The 24621-nt window shown below is 44.9% G+C and overlaps 1 long non-coding RNA gene and 2 gene segments (V, D, J or C); 2 read left to right on the forward strand and 1 right to left on the reverse strand.

The window, feature by feature from the left end:
- LOC122212911 overlaps positions 1-24621 on the forward strand; it is a 57596-nt gene that overhangs the window by 15920 nt on the left and 17055 nt on the right.
- On the reverse strand, positions 1959-22705 carry LOC122212919. The gene is made up of 3 exons (XR_006199365.1): positions 22582-22705; positions 2322-2398; positions 1959-2162 (listed from the first exon to the last, which is right to left on the reverse strand). It is a non-coding gene; the product is annotated as an uncharacterized LOC122212919 (long non-coding RNA).
- The window catches only part of LOC122212913, a 40750-nt gene continuing 25875 nt past the window's right edge, over positions 9747-24621 (forward strand). Inside the window, 2 exon segments of the C gene segment in view lie at positions 9747-9795; positions 9916-10218. Of these exon segments, the coding sequence occupies positions 9747-9795; positions 9916-10218 (352 nt within the window).

Consider the following 24621-nt stretch of genomic DNA (forward strand, 5'->3'; position numbering starts at 1 on the left):
GGACACGTGGACAACCTGGCCGTAGCTTGCAGGTCTCAGCTCAAGTCCTTTTCTAGAGCCGCGGATGCCCTCCTCGGCTGTCTCTAGCTCTGTTTCCTTCCCTCACAGGCCCCATGGTAGCCAGGGTGACCCAAACCCCAAGACACGTCATCACCGGGACTGGAAAGCAGTTGACAGTGCGTTGTTCTCAGGACATGAACCATGATGCTATGTACTGGTATCGACAAGACCCAGGGCTGGGTCTGAAGCTGATCTACTATTCGAGGAATGTTGACTTTATTGAAAAGGGAGACGTCCTGGATGGGTACGCTGTCTCCCAGAAGGAGGAGAGGAATTTCCCCCTGACCCTGGAGTCCACCAGCACCAGCCAGACACCTCTGTATCTCTGTGCCAGCAGTAAATCCTCTCTACACAAAAAGAGGACCACAAGAGCAAGGAGGCTCCTTCCTGGGGAGCCCCCCCCCCCCACACACACACACACAAGCAGGAGGAAAATTCCCTCCACCATCAGTGTGGGCAGAAGTCCTTCCCTGACTCCCCACATCCGGGGACCCTGAACAAGCTCCTCCCAAGCTCAGGCTGCAGCCCTTTCTCCTCACCGGGCTTCAGGGGTGCCCAACCCGAGCCCTCCATCTTCACTCCAGTCGCTCTGCAAACTTTTGTCCCACATTCCAGGTCCTGTTCCCGGATGTTGGCCACTGGGAGGAAGAGCACGTTCTGGGTTGTTTACAAAATCTGCCATCTCCCATTTTCCTCATCTCAGCACATGGTCCCGCCATCCACCCAGACGGCCAAGCCAGAAATGCAGGAGTCAGCCTCACCCCCTCTCACATCCCATCCTTCCACCCCCCCATCCGTCGCACCCCCCGCAGATTTCTAGATGTTCCATCCCTCGCCAATTCTACCAATGTTTCTGACCTCACCGATGATAGTGTGGCCCACCAAATGTCTCTCACCTGGATTCCTCAACCACCTTCCAAGTAGTCACCCCCCACTTCCCGTTTGCCACCTGCCCCCATCCAGAAGCCACTGTCTCCAGCTTGAAACCCATCAGTGTCTTTTCTTAACCTAGCCAAAGTCTCCGGTATAAACTGGAGGCTTCCAAGCCTCTCCATGATGTGGTCTTTGCATACCTGTCTCTACCTTCCTAATGTGAAAGTCCTCTTTCACTCACAATTACGGGGCATTTCCATCTCTTACAGGTCCCCACATATGCCCTTTGCTGCTTCACTGCTGGGTCTTTACCAGTAACGTTCACTCTACCTAGAGCCCCCTTCCTCTCCCCACCTACTCGGAGAGCTGACCGATCATTCCTCTGCATGCTAATTCAGAAGTCATTTCCTCCAGAAGGATTTCCTTGAAGCCCTGGCTGGGTGAGGCCTCTGCCCCCTGCTCTTATGATAGCCTGACATGCTAGCCTCAAGGCAATCAACGTGCTCAACTGTTTACTGTTTAAAGTTTACACAATTGGGGCACCGGGGTGGGTCAGTCGGTTGAGCGTCTAACTCTTGATTTTGACTCAGGTCATGATCTCGTATTTCATGGGATCGAGCCCCATGTCAAGTTCTGCACTGACAGCGGAGGAGCCTGCTTGGGATTCTCTCTCTCTCCCCCTCTCACTGCCCCTCCCCAGTTCGCTCATGCGTGCTCTCTCTCAAAATAAACTTTTTTTTTAAGTTTATGCTAATAAATATTAAGGTTAATGAGAACAAGGATCATGCCTATATTGTTTACCTTTTTTATCTCCATACTTGCCATTGACTTGTTAAGTAAATGAGTGACTCCGTCTTCTCTCAGACCCTCTTTCTAAAGCCTCTCTGACTAGTCCAGTATCTAGACCCCTTGCAAATTTCTCTCCTACACATAGTTTGGGGAGATTCCAGGGTTTTTCACATCTGTAGACAAGCCAGACAACTCATGTGCTCTAATAGAGTTTTTTATTATATTCCTGCCCCTTGTTGACTCTGTGCTATATGTCGGCCTGACAAGGATGTTGCCTCTCCGGGTACCACTGTGTCCACAGGATCCTTTTCTTCTTCTGATGGGCCCTAAAACACCTGCCCACCACTGCTGCTGCTTCTGCTCCGAACCATTACATTTGCCAAGCGGTACGATGTGCCAGACGGGGCCAGCGGGCTCCGTCATCCCTCCCAGGTAGTTTCCTGCAGAGTGACACCTCTATTAATGAAGCACAAGAGGAAACATTTTGCCCGGGCTTTTCCCTTCCCTTCTCTGTGTTGGAAGGGCAAAATTACAGTTCTGTATCTTGATCCCCAATCTCTTACACAGACTTTAGCACAAAGGCTCGTTCAATGACATACATTCCTCACCAACCAGCAAAATAGTAGTTACACCCTGGAACAATGGAACACAGAGAACCTCATCCAGGATGCAGAATCTGGCAAGACAAAACAAAACAAAATACAACAGCTGAGTTCAGAATCCACTCATCCCTCCAAGAACTACGGCTGCATTGCTGGGTTGGTCCACCCCGCCAATCCCCCACCCCTTACGGAAGGATGAGCTCTCTCAAGGAGGCATCTTACGCTGTTATTCACATAGGCTTCCAGTGGACCAATCCCTCCTTTTTGAAAGACTTGCCCAGACATTTCTAAACTACAAAACTTGTTCCTTCTCCAGTCTAAGCTGAGTTTCCATTACACCTTTGATCACATCCTCAGTATAAATACAATTATATTAATTAAATCGGAGATGTAAATGGAGATTATAAGACGAGAGACTGTTTCCTGTAAATGGTTCTGCCATCTAATGACCTCTTTCCTGGAAGTCATCTCAAGTGACCCCTTATCCCATGCGAACCCATGGGACAAGGATGTAGACAGACCCCTTCATACTTATACAGAGTCCCACACACCTAGCCCTCTATTATAGGACCTAGGGATCTGAGCTAGGATGCCCTTATTCTTAACTTGGACCTGCCTTAGGCACCAGGTTACTCTGTTACCCTTGATTCTAGGACCAGGAGATTTCTGGTTCTAAACCATTCCTTAGAGGATGCACCCACAGCCTGCTTTATGGAATCTATTTCTGATGCGTAAATCACACCTCAATCAATCTCACTCATGCTAAAGAAATATCTACAAGAGTTCGAGAATTTTCAGATTTAGAATCCTAGTCATGTTTTTTTTTTTACATTAATTTTTGCTCACTAATTGTCAATGTCCTTGGTGGACTACTATTTCTATGTTCTTCCCTTAAAAGTGGGGTACCCAGGTATTACTACACTACACTAACAGCAGAGCCAACACAGACACCCTACCATGAATTCACCTGCCATGATATCCTCCTTGGGATAGATGGTTCATGGGCACAGTAGGTGTCTTTGAACTTGGTTGGCCAGACCACTACATTAAGCCTTTCTCTGGTGGTCATACATTGGCGTCCTTCCTAAGCTCTCTCTCTTCAGGTACCCTCTCTTTCAATCCACAGTGCCCATGAATGTCAGCGCCACTGAAATCCCAGGGTCAGAAACAAAGGGTGACTCTGTGATGTGACCAAAATACATACCATGACCCGTATATGCTGATTCAGACAAGAGCCAGGAGTGAGGCTACAATTAATCTTTTACTCAGTGCCAGGGGTACCAACAAATGGGAAGTCTAAGAGACAGGGTGCCTTATAAATAAGACCGAGCATTCTCCCCAACCTTCAGACATCTAGCCCTTCTCAGACACACCTGCCAGCGGTTAACCCACAGCACTGCCCAGCCACTTCCGTTCTGCTCCAGAAGGGTTGTCACATCAGGGAGGTGGCACCCACATGGGAGACAGTGAGGGGGGACAGCACCTGGGAATGAGCTGTCACAGTCCTCTCTCCCTCGTTCCTCCTCGGGGTTTGTACATAGCTTCAGCAGCCCAGGCAACCTGAGAAGATCCCCCTGCGGTCAGTTTGGCTTCCCTCCAAGCACCTGCTAGAGGGAGCTTCTTTCCACCCAGACACGCAGGGCTTCAGGGACTCCTTCCAGGACCCCCGGCTGTCTGGCCCTTTGCACTGCCCTGTTCCCTCCCCCATCACCCACATTTCATTTTCCAGCTCCACTCCATCTTTAGACAAACTGCCTTTCTAATTTCAGGTGTCGGCCTCTAGACTTCATTTCTCCAAGGCTCAACATTGTATTCAGCGTTATTTTATAACTGCATTTCAGCTGTCGCCGCCACCTCTCTGCCAGGATAACATCCAATTGCACACGACGTTTCCTCTGCCAGGCCTGCCTGGCAAGCTCCCTCTTGCTCTCCTGATCTCCTGATTGCTTCCCACGCTCCCCCAAATGTCCCTGGTCACTTCCTGGACACACACACCTTCTACACATCTCAGTTCTGCAATCGTCTTACCGTGTTGTTACTGTTTGCTCTAAATCTTTCCTTAGGGCCATCTGTTCTTTGATTTAAGGTAATGTACCTTTCCAGTTTGTGCCTGAAGCACTGCACGATGGATCCATGGATCCAATCGAAGCTCCGTGAGGCATGGAGCATGCCTCTGTGGTCCATGAGGGCCTTCCCGGGGCCAGGCACATAGCAAGTGTTCGAGAAATATCAATACAAGGATTCTAAGAGACCTTCGAGAATTCTAATCAGGATCTGTCTTCCTGATCTCTCTTTCCAGCTAAGCACCCTTTTAATAAGCAGCTTAGATGATAAATCTTAAGGATAAATTCTCTGAGACAAGCTTTTCTTATTAAGCATAGATGCTGCTGATCTCTGAGCTAGCCAGGCCCCATTTCTGCAACAGCTTCACCATTAAAGATTCAGGGACAGAATTTTCTAGTCACGGACTCCATAATCACCTCCAGCCTCAGAGAGGAGCTATGGTGACATGGTGGGTGGGGGGGGGGGGGGGGCGGGAGGGTGGAGGCAAGCTCTCCCGAAGAAAGACCCTTCATGGGAACTGCTGGGGTCACTGAGCTCAGAGCCGATGTGTTGACCCTCTGCCCCAAATTGCTATTGTGAGTTCAGGAAGAAGACTGTGACAAAGAGGCACTGTGGAAGTAAGCTTTACTGGAGTATGTCTCAGTTTGGGATTTCTCTTCTTCATAATAAGTAACAGAAATGTTCTATAATCCTTTGCCTCCTGCCCACGGCGTATCAAGCCTATTCAACTGCCAGAGCAAATAATATTTTAGCATTCCCTCCTCTACACAATATTTTTTTTGTTAACAGTCATGTAATAATTACAAATCTTAACGTGCCCCAAAATCACCTGTTGAGGATTTGTTTTGTTCTGTAGGGTTATTTTTTAAAATTGTGTGTGTGTGTGTGTGTGTGTGTGTGCGCGCATATCTGTGATAAGGGCACTTAACACGAATCCCTTTTAACAAGTATTTAAGTGTACAATCCAGTCTGGGGGCGCCTGAATGGCTCAGTCATTTAGGTCATGATCTCGCAGTTTGTGGGGTTCGAGCCCCGCGTCGGGCTCTGTGCTGATAGCCCTGGATTTGCCCAAAGTCCTGCTTCAGATTCTGTGTCTCCCTCTCTCTCCACCCCTCCCTTGCTCTCTCTCTCTCTCTCTCTCAAAAATAAATAAACATTAAAAAATGTACAATCCAGTCTTGTTAACTACAGGCACAATGTTGTAGACAGATCTCTAGAAGGTAACCATCTTGCAAGACTGGAATTTTGTACCTGCTGAACAGCGACTCCCCACTTCCCCTCCCCCAGGCCCCGGCAACTGCTTGTTTTCTGTTTCTAGGTATTTGACACTGGGCTGAGTGAAATAAGGCAGTCACCGAAGGGCAGATATTACACAAAAGGAGTCTTTTATCACCAAAGTTGTTTAGAATTTCTGGCACATGGTGGGAACACAAGCAGAACAACTTTTAATTGGATTTTATTATTGTCTTTTTTTTTTTACATCAGTATCTGCTACATTATTCATATTTGGCAATTGTCCAAATGATTCCTTTATAACAAACAGGAAAACAGATTCTGGCCCATGTAATTCCAATCCAGAATTACATTCTGTATTTAGCTGTTATTTCCCTGTACTCTTTTACTCTGGACCTCTCCTCAGGCTGTCCTTTGTAACCCAATACTTTGGAGGAGTATACACAGTTACTTTACAGAAAACGGTACTTAATTTAGTACTGTGGTAAAGCATGTTGGAGGTGAAGTGTTAGATGAAAATAATTTGTACTTTCCATGTTTCCCCTCATATTACATTTTCAAGCTTTTTATGATGAAAAATTTTAATCACAAGCATAGAGAGGAATAATACAATGAGCCCTATCGCCCAGATTCAATAATTAACATTTTGCTACTCCCCTCCCCCGCCCCCCATCATCCATTTCCCCAGCATTTTGGGCTGATACATTTTGAAGCAATTTCCCAGACATCACAGTATTTTATTCCAGATTTTAGTAAGCTCTAAAAAAGAATAACACTTTGTTATATCGTATTACCTACCTAACAAAATTATTTGTAATTCCTTACTATTATATACTGCCAGAATTATATTCACATTTCTCCTATTACCTTGAAAATGACCTTTTAAATACCTGCTTATGCATTTGCTTGTGATGTCTCTGAAGTTCTTCTTCCTTCCCTTTTCCCTCCCTCCCACTCCCCTTCTTCTTTGTCCTCTTCTACTTCTCTGCAGACAGTGCACTCCTAGTGAATAGGGAAGGGTGACACTAGGCAGGGAGAGAGAAGGGGGGCTCGGGGAGGCAGGTTGCAGCGACAAGTGGGAGGCTGAAGAAACAGAGGGGTTTGGAGAGAAAAAAGATGAAGGTATTTCAGACCCGCCTGGGCTAGGTGCCATGCGTGGAGTCTCACGAACTTTCTGACAAGGTCCCAATAAAAAGTCGGGGACAAAAATCCTTGGTGGCTACCCAGTCGGGACCCTGTCACTCTTGAGAGCATTATACTCTGTCTCAATACACTCTACTGCTTTGCTCACTCTCTGTTGTCTGCAAGAGTCATCCTTTGACTCCGTGAGACAGGGGCCAGCGTCTCTCCCACCCTCCGGTAACACTAGTACTTGCACCTGGAACCAGCCACACCTGGACTCCACCATTGGTCGCCCATGGTGTCCACTACACTGCCAGGTGGACCTGCACGTGTGGGCACTGGCACCACTGTGTCTCCACCACCAACACAGAGGACAGAAAAGGCAAGTGTTTTATGAAGGAATTAGCCTATTACTCATGGGAAGAATCACATCTCTCTATGTCCCTACATCTATGGAAGCAAATCATAACAATTAGAACAGAAATATCTACAACTAGGGGCGCCTGGGTGGCTCAGTCAGGTAAGCATCCAACTTCAGCTCAGGTCATGATCCACAATTTGGAAGTTCCAGCCCCGCGTTGGGCTCTGTGCTGATTGCTCAGAGCCTGGAGCCTGCTTTGGACTCTGGGTCTCCCTCTCTCTCTGCCCATCTCCTGCGCACGCTCTGTGTCTCTCTCAAAAATAAAAAATGAATAAACATTAAAAAGATAAAAGAAATATCTACAACTAAATACTTTCAGCGTACTACATGTGTACTTAAGGACGAACATGTAGAAATGAGGACTCAGGGACTGGTGATCCTTTGCAATTCGAGATGCCACCTGGATATAAGGATGTGCCCAGGATGGCAAGGAGCTACTAGGGATCTGATAAAACCCCCTAAACACTAAAGCTAATCATTTCAAAAGCAGAGAACAGCACAACAGGAAGATGGAATTTGAACCAGAACACGAAGTCAGACGTATTGCTTCTGGCCGCTTCTGGTTATGAGATTCCCAGGGAATTCAGGGGAAAGATATTGACGGTTGAGTCAGAATTACTCTGCAGTTTGAAGCTTTTCCTTCCTAGCGGATAAGCAGGATCGGACACTGCCTGGGAGAAGTCCCTATTACAGAAGTATCATGAAGCTTAAAGAAGAAACAGCAGGGCTGGTGTAGGACAGTTGGTAATGAACCAGAGTATAATATCAAGAGTTTAACAGCAAGTGCGGTTTTGGTTTTTTGTCGATTTGAATTCATGGGAAAACAATTCCTGGAGAAATATTTTGGAAAGCAAGTCTTTTTAGACAAAGATTTATCCCAAAAGGGGAACATAAGGATGAGTCCAAGAAATCACGTGGGTGAAGAATTTTAACATGCTGTCTGACACAGAATCAGTATTCGGTAAACAACGGTGTGGTGATGAGTCAGTGCTTTGACCAGCCACACTTACGGAGCCCTGCCCGTTTATAATCGGTCCATAGGTACCAACTTGTTCCTTCCTACATTCACCCTGTGTGGTTGGTACTGTTATTAGTCGCATTTGGCATATAAGGACACTGAGGCCCAGAATTTGCCCGTGGTAACAGCCAGTAGTAACTTGATCGACAAAGCGGATTTCAAACCCAGACAGTCAGCTCCACAGCCTGCCTTTGTAACCAGTGCGCTAATTGTGGTAACTATTGTTACTCAGTAAGATCCTATGAAAAACTAAAATTGCTGTGAAGGAAATGTACGTTGAGAGATGGAGAGGAGAGAAAGAGGGGTTGGGGGAGAGAGGGAGGGAGAACATAATGTTTTCCCCATCAGAGTTAGTCAGGGAAAAAAAGTCCCCATCTTGGAGACTCACTTCCTGAGACTCTCTAGAAGGACCCGGCACATCAGGACCCCTGGCTGAGCTCTACCATACAGACCGAGTTAGGATACACAGGCAGGCGGTGGCGGAAAGAGACAAGGTGGAGTCTGGACAAATCCATGCAGACATCTTCATGCTCTCTCCCTCCCAGGAAGATGCATACCTTCCCCTGCAAGGAAAACACAGAGCCTACGAGCAAGGGTTCTGCCCAGGGAGGCCCGTTAGAGACACAGCATCCCAACTGTGTGGGGCAGCTGGTGTTATGGGCTGAACTGTGTCCCCTCAAAATTCCTGTGTTGACGTCCTAGCCCTCAGGACCTCCGAATGTGACTATATTTGCAGATGAGCTCTTTAGAGAGGTAATTAATGTAATTAATTGAGATGATTAAATGAGGTCACTGGTGCGGCCCCTTCTCGATCTGACTGGTGTCCTCGTAAGAAGAGGGAATTAGGACACAGACACGCACAGAGGAAAGACTGTGTGAAGACAGAGGGAGAAGAAGGCCACCTGCCGGTCGAGGAGTGAGGCCTCTGAGGAAACCAGCCCGGCCACACCTTGATCTTGGACTTCTGGCTTCCAGAACATCAAGAAAACCCATTTCCATAAGGAGAGTCACCCAGTCTGTGGAACACCCTGGCAGTCCAGGAAAGTTAATCCAGCTGACCATACAGGCACTCTCTACCTAATACGTACCCAAATTCCACACCCAAAGAAACAAAGCAGGTGTTCAGTACACATTACATTGTTTGTGCAAGCAGTCCAGGCAAAACGATCTACACTTACCAGTTACTAGGTGGTGGGAACGCTCCTGAAGTCCCAGTGCCCAGATGCCTGCCTTGCAAGCTGGTCCTTCTAAGGATGGCCATCTCAGGCCTACCTTGCCAGCTGTTTTCTACACACGCACATGTGCACACACACATGTGCATGCACACACACACGCATGCGCACACATGCACGCACACACATACACATGCATGCACACACAAGCACATGCACACGTGCACACACACACACTCACTGCAGAACAGAGATGGCTTTCACTCTGGCACCTCTAAAGTCTCCAGCATCTAGAAGATGACTAAGGGATCGTGAGCGTGGGCAGGGACAGCGACATCACAGACAACCAACCTGGAGCCTGAGAGAAGAGCCACTCCTGCCTCGAGCCTGCCATGGGGCCCAGGCTCCTCTGTGCTGTGGCCTTTTGTTTCCTGGGAGTCAGTGAGTCTGGGGAGTTGGCAGCAGACCCCTGTGCCATTATTCCTAGGCCCTGAATACAAGATTTATCCCTCAGCAGGCTTCCTGGCCTCTTTTCTCGCCTCATCTGTCCTTCCTTCTTAGGCTTTGTGGACACACAAGGAACCCAAACTCCGAGATATCTCATCGAGAAAGTGGAAACGAAAGTTTTGATGGAATGTTTGCAGAATATGGACCACGAAAGAACGTACTGGTATCGACAAGACCCAGGTCTGGGGCTGCAGCTCCTCCATCGGTCGTATAATATTGACAGTACTGAGAAAGGAGATGCCCCTGACGGGTACAGGGTCTCCAGGAAGAAGAAGAACGCCTTCCCCCTGACCCTGGAGTCTGCCAGCACCAACCAGACGTCTGTGTACCTCTGTGCCAGCAGTAAATCCACAGTGCCTCACAGCCACATCCTCTCTGCTCAGAAAGGGCAGATATCAGGGGGAAGTGACCCCAACTCAGGGCTGAGCTGCACTGGTTCCCATGGCACATTTGTGCCAATTAGAAGTAAGGCAGCCTCTAAGGGGAAGCAAGGCCATAGACACGCATCTTGGCTAGGAGAGCGTGGATGTTTTTCAGGCCCCACTCATCACTGCTTCCCAAGTCAGGGGCCCTTCTGAACTTACTTAACCCGCCCCACCGTATGTGTCATCCCCAACCTAAATTCATGAGACCCCCACCCCAACCAGGAGGAGAAGTCTCTCACTTATTCACACTGGAGCGGCCCTGCCCTATGACCATTTATCAATCTTCCCTCCCTGCTCCTTTCCTCCTCCCTCATACTGTTTGCTACTTGGATCACCGTATGCTCTTAATTGACATTTCGCTAGAGGGCGCTCACACAGTCTAAACTTTTTAGCTAAATGTTCTTGTCTTTGTGCTGATTCAAGAGAAAGCTTGTGGAGTTTGACTTCTGTTTATTCAGTTGAGAAAGAGAAAAACCGACAAAAATGGATCTTTTTAAGTTTCTCTAAATGCGCGATGATGTTTGATTGGAAATTTCTGATCAGGGAAGGAATACACTTTGATGCAGAAGGTGGTAAGAATTAGGCTAAGGGCACCCTGGTGCCTCAGTCCATTAAATGTCCGGACTGTTGGTTTTGGCTGAGGTCATGATTTCATGGTTTGTAAGTTTGAGCCCCATATTGGGCTCTGTGTGGACAGCACAGAGCCTGCTTGGGATTCTCTCTCTCCCTCTCTCTCCACCCCTCCCCTTCTTGCTCTCTAGATCTCTCTCAAAATAAAAATTAAAAAACTTAAAAGAAAAAGAATTAGTCGTGCTATATCTGTACTCACAATCCTCTGGAGAAAATATCTGTTTGTTTTAGGAATGAAACATACACTATCCTGTCAGTAAATATTAATTGAGCCTATTCTGCTTTGGGAATACAAAAGAAATGTAAAGGATATTGGAAATCCAAATGTCAGTGCAAAAGTATTAATGAGACAAAACAGGCATATTAGATGCTTCGATTCAGTGCTAAGTTTTTATGGTGTAGAACTCAGAGAAAAAAGTAAATCGATCACATTACAATATTCAGTATTAAGTTCACATGAGAGCTAAGACTTGAGCTGATTTTTTTTTTCTCTTCAGAGTTTCTATTTAAAGTCAAGTTAGTTAACATATAGTGTAGTATTGGTTTCAGGAGTAGAATTTAGTGATTCATCACTTACATATAGCACCCAGTTTGAGCTGATTTTAGATAAAAAGTAAAGGCAAGAGAAAGTATTAAAAGTAAGAAATATCCTGCAACATTCTTGTGAGAGATCCTGCTGGAATGAAAAGGTGGCATTCTTTCTCTAAAAAAAGTTAGGGATCATAGGTCTCCCAATGGAGGTCGACATCTAGAACAGAGAAAGCACCTCTTCGCAGAATAGTGTGAAACGACAGAACACATCTGCAAACATCTATTTTCGGTGGGACTTCAGGGTGTCTGGGAGTCCTATAATTTCTCATAAATTATTAATTTCCCACAGCAAGCATTGCACCAACCCAGAAGATCAACCTCAAGAGAGGGGAACAGATATGAGCATTCCCAGTGCCTTCTGGGACCATCCCCAACTAAACTGAGACCCTGGTGGAAAGAGCACCACCCCGGACCAGGTTTCAGTCCTTACACGCTGCCACTTGCTCCTTCAAAGGCATCTTACCTTGCTAAGGAGCTGTCGCCCAAGCAGAGAGGTAGAACACATGACTTAAATGGAAAATATGCAGAGATTGAATATCATACACCAAATGAATTATACAAGACATCTAAAGAGGTTGAAAGGATTGTAGATTCGGATAAGAGGCTTGAGTTTAGAAATAAATTGAAAAAAAAAAAAAAGTGTCCCAAAGAGAGTTCACAGAATACACTCTTAAAAGCACATAAAATATTACTAATGTTTACCATAAGAGTACAAGGAAGCATTCGGAAAATGTAAACCATGATTTTGGATAAAGGTACATTATATTAAGATACTGAGAAATTCATAGAAGGAATGATGCTATCCTTAATCTCCAAGAGAGAGAGGTTTAAAATTCTGTGACTTGGGTAAATACAGCAAATTGTTCTGTGTTAAATGAAAATACAAACAGGCTTTGCTAGGACATGATGGAAAAGTGGGGATAGCCTCTTAATAAACAGGGGCAATGAAAGAGAAGAGAACATCCCCCCTTTTTCCTAGACAAGCGTGAGATACCCCAAGCAGTTTATTGTAACATACAGCTGTGAAATACAAGTATTATTGCCTACTAATTATAAATGAAAAACCTAAATCTAAATAGCTTGCCCAAAACCACACAGCTGGAAAGTTAATGGCAGAGATAAGTGTTCCTATATTGCTTTTGAAACGATCAGATAATGGAGTCCAATGTGGGTAAATTTCCAAGCTCAGTTCAATGGGTCTCAAATCCAACCATTAGTAGAAAGATATAATTCACACAGCCAAATATCTGGGTCTCCTACCTCTGTGCCAGCAGCAGAGCCAGCACCAAAGACGTCTTCCATGATGTAGCATATACTTTCAACACTTCCATCTTGAAGTAGAACGATGAAGTGTTAACAGAAGAAACGGTATCACCCTAGTGATGGACAAGTAAAGATGGCCATTAAAAAAGGCCAGTGATGTGTTTGATGAATATAAACAACTGAAACTAAGGTATATCTTCATTCAGTTTCAGAACAGTGCGGACAAAATGATCTAAAGTGATGCAAGACAAAGAAAAATGTTAAAAGTCAAAACAAGTTATAAATAAAGAAATGAGAAACAGAATGATTCACATTTCTCAGTAGCAACACTGAATGCTAGAACACGGTGGTGTAAAAAATAATTCCAAAACTCTGATAGAAAACAATTTTCAGCCTATGTTTCTCAACCAACCCAAGCTACCAGTCAAATGCAATTTTCATTTCTGCCAGGATCTAAACCCTTTATTTCCATTTCACTCTTCCTAAGGAAGTTCCTGGATAATGTGTATCAGCAAACGACAGGAGAAAGTCGAAAAGGGAAGGAACGGCAGGATTCAGAAAATAGGGAATCTGACTCAGAATAACAACAACCAAAAAAAGCATCAGGATAACGACTGTATGGAGCAACGAGTTAGCAACCAGGCCAGACTGAAGCAGGAAGACTCCAAGGTTAATTTTCAGCTACTGCCAAAACACAGACTGTGGCTACACTAAATGAGAAACTCATCCAGAACATCATCTAGCGTCACTTCACTCAATCAGAAACCCAGATCCAGCCTGGAGAAGATGACCTCCTTAAAAATAATCTAGATGACTCAGAGGCTTCAGATATAGGTACCAACCAAACGATAAAAGTCTGCTGATTAGCTAACAGCCATTCAAAAGAATGAGGCAGTTCTTGTAATGCCATGATAACTCCTGTAAGACTCCTCCTTCACAAATCACAAATATGAACTCTGGACCAAAAAAAAAAAAAAAAAAAAAACAAGTTTAAAGTTTATCTTAATGGGCTGAAAAGCAACCAAAAGAAGGCAGAATCTACGGGGAAGTAAACACTTGGATGAAAGGTAAGTTTTCTGTTTCTATAGATTTTTGCCAAAAAATAGATCGCAGTCAAGTAGAAACCCCTGAAGAATTGACTAAAAAGTTAGCGAGGATATCTCAGAAAAAGGATATCCACAAAATGGCAATCCAAAATTCTGCATGCAAATCGGTCCCAGTCTCTGGCTAATGCCTGAACTATGCATGAGAGAAGCACTCCAATCAGCCACGCTAAGGGTGAAAGAACTGAACAGAAATTTCCTTTTTTGTCAAACAGAAGAGAACAGAATTCAGAGGTTGAATTTAGCAAGTTAAATGCCAGTGAAAACAAAAACCCAATCACCCCTCAGAGAAATAACCAAAATCCAGACATACCCTTGACAGTGTCTAAGACACAATGAAAAAATTACTAGGTATATGAAGAAAATAAATAACATGACCTATAGTCAAAAGAACATCAGTATGGCAGCTGCCTGGCTCCAAGCTCTGAACTCCTGATGTGAAGACATATTTTGAGCTTACCTGGATGATAGAATTCATGAACAAGGATTTAAAGCATGTTCAAGGACATAAAAGAAAATATTACTGTAATGAAGAAAACAAATGGGAATTCACAACACAGTAATGGAAACTATAAGAAATAAATGGAAATTTGAGAATTAAAATGGCAATATTTGAAATTAAAAAAAAAACCTCACTGAATGAGCTTGGAACAGATCAGAGATAACAGAAGAAAAATTCAGTAAACTTGAGTTTATGGCAATAGAAATTTTAGTGTCTAGCGAACGGGGCGGAGGGGGTGTGCAAAAAGAATAACAGATTCCAGTGGTCTATAGATAAATATCAAAAGACAATAGCTGTTGGAAACTTGGATTTTGAGGTAGAAATGTAGAGCACAACAAATAGTGAAGTGTAGATACATATTAGAGATTTTTCTTAATTCCTTGTAGTACACACAACCGGTGAAAGCAAAAATTTCAGCACTGCATTGCCGGGCATGTGGCAGATAGACACAATAAAGATACAACAATACCACAGAAGATGAGGTTGGAGAGAACAGGCCCACGTAGTCACAAAGTTTTATATTTTCAATGAATCTTTACGATATTAATCATAAGTATACTGTAAAAAGTTTAAAATGAGTATGATAATTTTCAGCCAATCACTAAAAGAAAAAAATAGAGAGATACCTGAAATGTCAATAGTTAACAAGTCAAAATAGATTTTTTTCAAATAATTAAATAGGGTCTATCCCAGGAACAAGCTTGCTCAATACTCAAAAATCAGTCACTGCAGAGGCGCCTGGGTGCCTCCGTTGGTTAAGCGTCTGACTCTTGATTTCAGCTCAGGTCATGATCCCACGGTCGTGGGGTCCATCCCCGGGTTTGGCTCTGCACTGAGCATGGGATGCCCTGCTTGAGATGATCTCTCTCCCTCTGCCCCTCCCCCACTTGGACACGCACTCTCAGTCTCTCTCTCTAAAATAGAAATTAAAGGGGCGCCTGGGTGGCTCAGTCGGTTGAGTCTCCGACTTCGGCTCAGGTCATGGTCTCACGGTTCGTGAGTTCGAGGCCTGCATCGGGCTCTGTGCTGACAGCTCAGAGCCTGGAGCCTGCTTCTGATTCTGTGTCTCCCTCTCTCTGACCCTCCCCCATTCATGCTCTGTCTCTGTCTCAAAAATAAATAAACATTAAAAAAAATAAAATAAAAATAAAATAGAAATTAAAAAATTAGGGGCGTCTGGGTTTCTCAGTCGGTTAAGCGTCCGACTTCGGCTCAGGTCATGATCGTGCGGTTTGCAGGTTCGAGTCCCATGTCAGGCTCTGTGCTGACATCCCAGAGCCTGGAACCTGCTTCGGATTCTGTGTCTCTCCCTCTTTCTACCCGTCTCCTGCTCATGCTCTGTCTCTCTCTGTCTCTCAATAATAAATAAACGTTAAAAAACATTTTTTAATAAATTAAAAAATTTAAAAAATAAGTCATTATCATTTACCTTATTAGCACATATATAAAAAGTACAACAGTTATCACTAGAGATAGAAAAAACACTTAATAAAATTCCATATCCATTGTTGATAGGAACACTCAGAGAAGTGGGAACAGGACGAACTTCCTCAGTCTAACGAAGGACATCTGCAAGCAGCCAACAATTAACAGCATAATGAATGGCAGAAATATTCAACACTTTAGCTCCAACATGATAGACGAGTCAATAACGTTCATGCACAGCACTTCTGTCCCACATTACTGGAGGTGCTAGGCAGCACATCCAGGCAAGAAAAAGACGAAAAGGCTGAAGAGTAAATGATAAGGTAAAACCTTTTAAGAGATGAAATCACCATTTGTATTAAAATATCAAAAGAAACTACAAAATTATGAAATTAATAAGTGAATTTATTAAGGGCATGGGCTATAATATTAACATGCAAAAATCAACTGCAGTTTATATGCTATGGCAAACAATGGGATAAATGAGTTTTAAAATTTGAATTTAAAAGAATATAAACAAGCCCAAAGTATTTAAGAACAAATTTAACAAAAGACATGCAAGACACGTATACTGAGAAGCAAAAAGCGTTACTCAGAGAAATGGGAGATAACTTTATTATTATTTTTTTTAGGTTTTCTTCATTTATCTTGAGAGTGAGAGAGCACATGAGTGGGGGGGGGGTGCAGAGAGAGGGAGGGGAGAGAGAGAGAGAGAGAGAGAGAGAGAGAGAGAGAGAATCCCAAGCAGGCTCCACAATGTCATCCAGAGCCCGATGTGGGGCTCGAACTCACAAACCGTGAGATGATGACCTGAGCTGAAATCAAGGGTTGGAGGCTCAACCGACTGAACCACCCAGGTGCCCCGAAAGACAACTTTGCAACGTGGGATAGATCATGTTCACAAATTGGAAGTCTGGATGTTGTTAAAATGAGCGTTCTCCTCAAATTCATCCATGGATTCAACAAAATCCTAATTCTTGAACCAACTGAATTTTGGTGGGGTTTGTTTGTTTGTTTAACTAGAAAGCTTATTCTAAAATGTATATGGAAATGCAAAGGTTCTGTGAGGAGGTGAGAAATGGTTGAAAGCCTATGTGTGATCTTTCAGGCTTCACCAGTGGCAATTACCCAAAGGGTAGCACCTATGTGGTGCTCCCTAATGACAGGTGGGGAAGTGATGGATACGTGGCGGATGGATGGCAGGTGAATGTTATGCCTCGGGAGTGAAGATCCATCCTAAGTGAAGAGCCACACAGCTCCACTAGGGGGCAGATGGATTTTCTGCACATTCTGCAGATGCTCCTCCTCCTACTACAGAAGGGAAACAGACGCAGTAGGAAAGGAAGACCACGCTGGGGAGGAGGGATGAACTTGAGTTTGCCTTCTCAGTGCCTTTTCTCAGGGAAGGTGAGAGGCTATCACCTAAAGATGCTGACTTGCCTGCTACTTCTCCTGGGACAAGGTATGAGTCTGATCCCACTGGGAAGTTTGGGGTTAATGTTGATGCCCAGTGGAGGAGCAGAGGGTCTGAGGCCACCCATCAGAGGATGAGGGAACTGGATTAGTGGATTAGTGGATTCTGATGGTATAACAGTTGGAAGAACAAAATGGAGGCCGTGCCAGGGATCCAAAGTGACATTAAAGCAAATAGTGAAAAGACCTTCCTGCCTGGGGACGAGCTTGTCAGCTTTCTCTCTCTCTCTCTCTCTCACTGAAACTAGACACTGTGTTCAGCGCTCTCCTCTCTCAGAAGCCACACAGAGACATCTGTCAACGCGGGACCTCCGTGACAATCCACTGTGAGGTCGATATCCAGTTCACCTTAATGTTCTGGTACCATCAGCTCCCAGGACAGAGCTTGGTGCTGATGGCAACCACAAACCAGGGTCTGGAGGCCACTTACGAACATGGATTTACCAAGGACAAGTTTCCCATCAGCCGCCCAACCCTAGTGTTCTCAACTATGACCATAAGCAACGTGAGCCTTGAAGATAGCAGCTTTTACTTCTGTAGTGCCGGAGACACAGTACTCAGCACGGATCAGAGGTCTGAGCAAGAACCTCAGCCAGCTCCCTCCTGTCTGGCTCCCACCGGATGAACCCGAGGCCCCAGCCAAGGCAGGTGGGAGGGGGAAACCACAGCTCTGGCTGTTCCTGTGCTTGTGGGCAGGTCTGGGTGTGAAGGGGAAGACTGGCCACAGGGAGAGAATCTGCAGGACGAACTGGGGGTGGGGTGGGGGAGGGGGACTCCAGCCAGACACAGAAAGTATAGCTGTCAGGAAGCTACGGATAAAATTTCCTTCGTAAGAGTATTTAGAAGTGCTCGGGAAAGACCATTGGACACAGTTTGCCTTCAAGGGGCAGGGTCAGAAATCCCCTTCAACTATTTTATCTCAAAGCTCTATTTGGCTCGTTTTCTATTGATATACTTCAGAAGGCTCTTAGCCATCTTGCTATCATACTGGTCCATTAGACTGATGGCATTTTGCTGGTTGTTCTTGGTGACCTGGAATCATAAAGCACTCGAGATGCCTCAGTATGCCATATGCATGCCGGACCAACGTAAAATCTGCAAAAGTTCAGGGACCTGCCACATTGATGAGCTTTTGAGTGGTCCAAGGTCTGGGACGTGTTTGATTATACCCTCTTAGCTGCTAAACCTTATACTGTCTGCCAAGGAGAGAGGTGTGATGCTGAGAGGGCCTCTCTAGACTTGGGAGTTACCATATACCACAGTTGGGTGTGCCAGTCTGGTCCATTTGCTGTGTAATCTGTAAGGTGAGGGAAGTGCGAGAGGGGGTTCCACAGAACAAGGCGGTGATTAAAGCTGCCTCGGGCCATACACCAGGCAGGTCCATTGTTCTCCAAGTCCCTGTGGCGGGACGGGAGTGCCCCCAGCCTTCCCCAGTAGGAGACGCACTGAGCAGACGCAAGGAGTTTTAGCGCAAAGCCACATTCTTCTATCCGCCAACAGCTGTTTTTCCTTTGGAAGGCACCCTAGATCTTTGTCTCACGTCGCATCATGGCAGTCAGAACTGTGTGTTAGCTGCCCCTCGGATCTGTAAAGCTAGACATGCACAGAGTAGATACACAAGCCCAGTTTCAATTCACTCTCAAGAGCAAGTGTGAGTCTCAGGGTTGCTCCGACCCCACCTGTCTTTACCATCAATCCACACCCAAGGCTGCATGGGAGTGTCCTAGTTCCAGCTGAAAAACCCTGGGCCCGTATTCTGGCCCGGGTGACATGTTTCCCTGGAATCATCAGTACAGTGCCACACAAGTGTGGTCGGAAAGGGAGTGGTGACGATGATCATCTCAAGGGGCCAGAACTTCAGCCTCTAAATCTAGGTGTTCCATTTTATGGGAGGAAAGATGGCCTGAGGTGTAGTTCTAACCTGTGTTCACATTTCTTTCACACTGTCATTTAGACCTTTTAACTGTTCACTCACATTTTCCTTCTTTTTGCTTCCCTGTGGTGCATTCTGGGTCATTTCTTTGGAACCAGCATCCAGTTTACTAATTCACTCCTCAGTTCCAATAAGCCATTTAACTCTTCAGTTGACCTTGTCTAGTTAAATTATATTTTTGTTTCTAGAAATTCTACTTGGATCTTTTACGAATATGAGCGGTCATTTTTGAAAGCATCTTGCCCTTGTATATTTTTATTTTTATTTATGTTTTCTTTAATTTTAGAGATAGAGAGCATGCAAGGGGGGAGAGGGGCAGAGAGAGAGAGAGAGAGAGAGAGAGAGGGAGAGAGAGAGAGAATCTTAAGCAGGCCCCACACTCAGTGCAGAGCCGGACACACGGCTTGATCCCACGACCCTGGGCTTATGATTGTAGAAATTGAGAATGAGATGAAATCATCCACATAAAACACAGAACACTATGCCTGATAGAGACAAAACAGACAATTAATTTAGTCCTGCCTAAATTTCTTTCTCACTATAATATATGAAATTTTACCACTAGTAATTCTTTCCTCAAGGTTAGGTATCGCCCTCACTGGGAACATTTTATTTATTACTGCCATTGTTTCTCTTTCTTTTAGCTGTTTGAATCACAAAATCCATGCATATTTTTGCAAAACGTAAACTCACTCATTTAAATAAAGTTAGATCATACAACACATACTGCTTTATAACTTACTCTCTTAATATTCCACAAATACCATTTCATGTCAAAAAATCTACATTAAGTTTTGTAAGACCATTTCAATATGTTGATGGTCAATTTTTACAATTAAAACCAATGGCAAGGTAAATATCATATGCTAGATGACAGGGTTGTTTAATTTAAAAAGCAATGGTGTGTGTGTTGATTTATTTCTGTTATAGACTCAGCAGGGAATAATGAAAGCCCTCCCTACTCTTCCTTTACATGATTGGCCCCTTCTTTTTTATTTTTCTAAAGTTGATTTATTTATTTTGAGAGAGAGAGTGCGAGCGCACAATCAGGGAAGGTTCAGAGAGAAGAAGAGACAGAATCCCAAGCAGACTCTGCACCTTTAACACAGAGCCCGATGCGGGGCTGAAACTCATGAAACATGAGATCGTGACCCAAGCCAAGATCTAGAGTCAGACTGTGTCACCCAGGCACCCCATGACTGTCTCCTTCTTATGTGAGCTCTCAAGTTCAAATCTCATCTCCCCCAAAGAGGTCTTTCCTGACCCCCTTACCTAATACAGCACTTGTGAACCCAGAAGTCGCTCACATTTATTACCACTCTATCCTATTTTAACAATACCTAAGCACCATAATCTGATATAAATATACCTCCTCACATATGTGTAGCCACACCCAGAAATACACATAAATGCCATGAAAGGACATTTCCTATCTTCTTCATTGCTATTTCCTTACAGCTTAGAAAAACTGCAGGAATGCTACAGGAATTCAGCCAATATTTACTGAGTGTTACAGACTGAAATGCGCTCCAAAATTCGTACAAGTACAGCCCTAAGCCCCGGTATTTTAGAATGTGATTATATTTGGAGATTCGGTCTTTAAAGATCTAATTAACTTAAAAATGGGGCCATGAGGATGGCCCTAATCCAATCTGGCTGGTATCCCTATCAGAAGAGATTAGGACATCCTAGAAGAGACACGAGGATTGTACCCACAGAGGAAAGGCCACATGAGGACACAGTGAGGAGAAGGCCATCTACAAGCCAAGGAGAGAGGCCTCAGGAGAAACCAATCCTTCTGATACCTTGATCTTAGACTTTTAGTTCCCAGAACTGTGAGAAAGTAGATTTCTGTTGTTTAAGACACCTAGTCTGTGTTATTTTGCTTTGGTGGCCCTAGAAAACGAATATATTGAGTAAATAAATATGATTCAAAAGAAAAGAGGAAATTTTGCCAGGCAGTATGGATTTCCCAGGAGAAAAAGAGCTTAGACAATGTAATCCCATAAGCAAATGAACTGAATTGTTCTAACAGGGACGAACTGATGTTTTGACTTTTATGTTTGAAGAGAAAGGTGGCCCCACAACGTGCCAGTCCCCTCTGCTGCATTCCCAAGGCTGGGAAAGGGAACAGATGTGATGGGTTCTAGAGATCTAAGCCCAGAACCTGCTCAAACACACTGGCTCTGAAGTGGATTGTCCTCAAATTGGAACCTGTGTGAAGTGAGCACTCCGTGCTGAGCCTTAGAGATCCTCTGGGCAGGTTGGCCAATAAGAAGTGGACAAATTAGCGGCTGCCTTCCAAATGGACAACACATTCTAGAGTTTTTATAATCCAAATGAGTGGACAGAGCCCAACTGACTGATTGGGCTTATCATTGAACTTTGCTTGTGGAGCTCAATCTGGATCTAATCTGATTTAGAAAGATAAATACACATGCCATTAATTAAATCTGAGTATCATGGGACAAGTCATGACTGCTACAATAATAACAGCCCACATGCCTATTCCTTTTGGACTCTCTCCTGCCTTTCTTCTGCTTACTACCCTCCAATAGATGCTGGAGCCACTTAAGCAGCTCTAATAGGCTCAGGGACAAGACAAGGAAGGGTGGGAATGTGAACAGGAAGGCCGTAACATTACAGGAACCAGTCTTTCATTAACTAGTGTTAAAGCCTTAATTGCCAGAGACTTCCCACTTACCCCTCTAAAGAAGCCTGAAGAGTAGGTAAAATATGCAAATGGAACCTTGCTCTGGGCACAAAACTTGATCTTCCTTGGCTTCAAGGTGGGGAGCAGGACAAGGGGGAGAGAAAGGGTGGATACCTCCATTTAGCCAATCAGCTATGGCCAGCCTACGCCTCGACACCTCGGTCTCAGCCTTCATGTTTTTCTGGGCCACACAAAGTGGCCCCCTTCACTATCAAGAGTCAGTGATTCCCAGGCTCAGATATTCAAGAAAGCAGTTCTTATCGGATGAGAAATTGTGCCATGGTGAAAATATGTGGTTTAGAAAAAAATAATGGAGGAAGAAAAAAGCTGGAAGTTTAAAGAGAAGACAGCTCAGAATTGGACAATGTGGTTGGAGATCAGTAAAGGACACTGGGCCGAAGGGGGAGTTGACTACAAGCGAAGGAGAAATACCTGAGCCTGGTGGGGGATAGGGGTGGGCTTGGGAGAAAAGTGTTAAAAAAAAAAAAAAAAACACAACTAGTGACTTGGAATCTGACCAAAATCTACTTTTCAGACCACTGAGATGTCCCAAAGACCCCAGTGTGTAGCAACACAATGGGAAATAACTTAGCTTGTGTAGGGAAAGCCTCTGGTGTCAACTCCACATTCATCAGCCAGGTGACCCTGGAGAAGTCACTTACCTCTGAGCTTTAGATTCTTTATGATAAAACGGAGAAAACGGTGTCTGTTGCCTAACTCATGAGGCTGCACTGCAGATCAAATAAAGAAGAAGGGAAGCGAATATTCTATGATAGAGCAGGCGGGTTCTAGAGTCAACTATTGTGCTTAAATTCCATCTCTACAACTTACTGGCTGTGTGACCTTGAGCAAGTTACTCCACCTCTACATGGCTCATTTTATCATCTACAAAATGGGCAACCTCATGGGTGGTTGTTATAATAAAGTGAAGCAAAAAGGTCCATGAAAGACTGAGACAATGTTTGGTATAGTAAGCACGAGGAAACTATTCACTGTTACTGTAATTAAAAGCCGGTGGTTTGATACCCTAATCGTGAAATACAAACTAGGAGAATGTCTTAGAGAAATGCTCAGAATAAAGAGTGTAAGAGCTGCACAGACTTATCCATATTGAATTTGGGCAAAGGGGCACCTCAATCCATCCTACATGCTTGAGCCTAAAGCATGAGGTAATAGTGTCACTTACAGCTATTTTCTCTGCCTAGAAGGTGATTCCTGCTACGTTCAAGAAAACTGACTTCGTGCTGTGTTGTGGGTGTAACAGTTTATTCTGAGGAAGAGCACAAAATATCAGGAAAAAGCTAGTCTTGAGGCTTTAAACACAGAAAGTCCTCAAGCTCTTGGGTGTTCCCTTTCAGAGTCAAAGCCACAAGCACCTATCCAGAAATGTTCTCCCTGCTCCCCAGTTTCCTACCAAGGATCCCCTTTTCATAGTGCACCTCTCCAGGGAACACTGGACGTGTTCCTCTCTTTATCCACTACAGCAGGGCTTCCTACGAACACCCCACAACAAAGGGATAAAATAGCATATTTGGTGACGTTACGGGGAAAGCCCCTACTGTCAAGGTTCCACAACCGGGGGCAGCCACCCAGGAGCACAGAGAGATATGCCATCCATGCCTTGGACGTGGCAAGGTAAGGCTCTGAGACCGGGTGCCAGGTAGAGGACTAATTAATCTTCTATTTCTGCCAGGGAGCCAAGCATCAGGAGGGATCAGGAGGTATGTTTTGTCCTCTGGGAGCCTCTGGCTCGATCCCAAATTGACATTCCCTTAGATGGCACCTGCAGCAATTCCCAGACTTCCAACGCTTTCCACGTCTTCCAGTAGCCTTGAGGCCAGCTCTGCCATTTTTAGATGTACGTTCTTGGGCAACACCGAACCTTGCTGATTCTCAGTCTCTTCCTCTAGAAATGGAAATAATTTCTTTCTGCACATTTCACAATTAAAACACTTGTGAAAAGCCAAATTTGAAACTCAACACAAACGAAGCTCAGAATGCCACTGCTGTTTGTGTGTGAAAGCTCGTTAAAAGCTGTCAGGCACTGTACAAATATAGCACCTTCCCCCAGAGGTGTGAGCCCATCAGGATGAGAGAGGGTGCCAGAGGCAAGGCCAGAGCTCTGAGCAGTGGCTCCCCTGTTGTGGGGAATCTGGTCTCCAGCCATGCCAGGCACCGGACCGGAAGACATCCTATGGGCCACTCCCAACACCACGAGTCCCACGATAGTGTTTTCCCCAACTTCTGCCAGTTTCCATTTACTCCATTCCCCCAGTCTACTTCCTGTCTCACCACCAGACTTCTAGGCCTTTTTCACCTTGCTCACCAATGCCAGAAACTTTCCTCACTTCCACCTTTCAGAGAATTTGAACATGGACTATGCCCGCTCCAGCTTTTCACCACCCTGGAGCTCAGAGGAGCTGAGAAGAAGTGTCTTCACCAGACGGCTTCTCCACCTGGTTCACATAATTACACTTGAGCACAGACACTGGCTCCACCTCTAGTCCCCTCTGGTCAGGTTATGCCTCAATAGGTTACAAGGTTGTGTCTTGGTGGGTGGTGGCAGGTCGGTCCTAAACTGAAGTCATTCCTGGGAAAAAGAACTCTGGGCTGAGGCCAGTACAATAGTCTCACTGCATCTAAAATAGAAAATTCCAGAATTCCCCCATTCCTTTGTTGTTCCCGATGATCAAATACTCGAC

The sequence above is a fragment of the Panthera leo genome, chromosome A2, assembly GCF_018350215.1.
Source record: "Panthera leo isolate Ple1 chromosome A2, P.leo_Ple1_pat1.1, whole genome shotgun sequence".
Lineage (NCBI taxonomy): Eukaryota > Metazoa > Chordata > Mammalia > Carnivora > Felidae > Panthera > Panthera leo.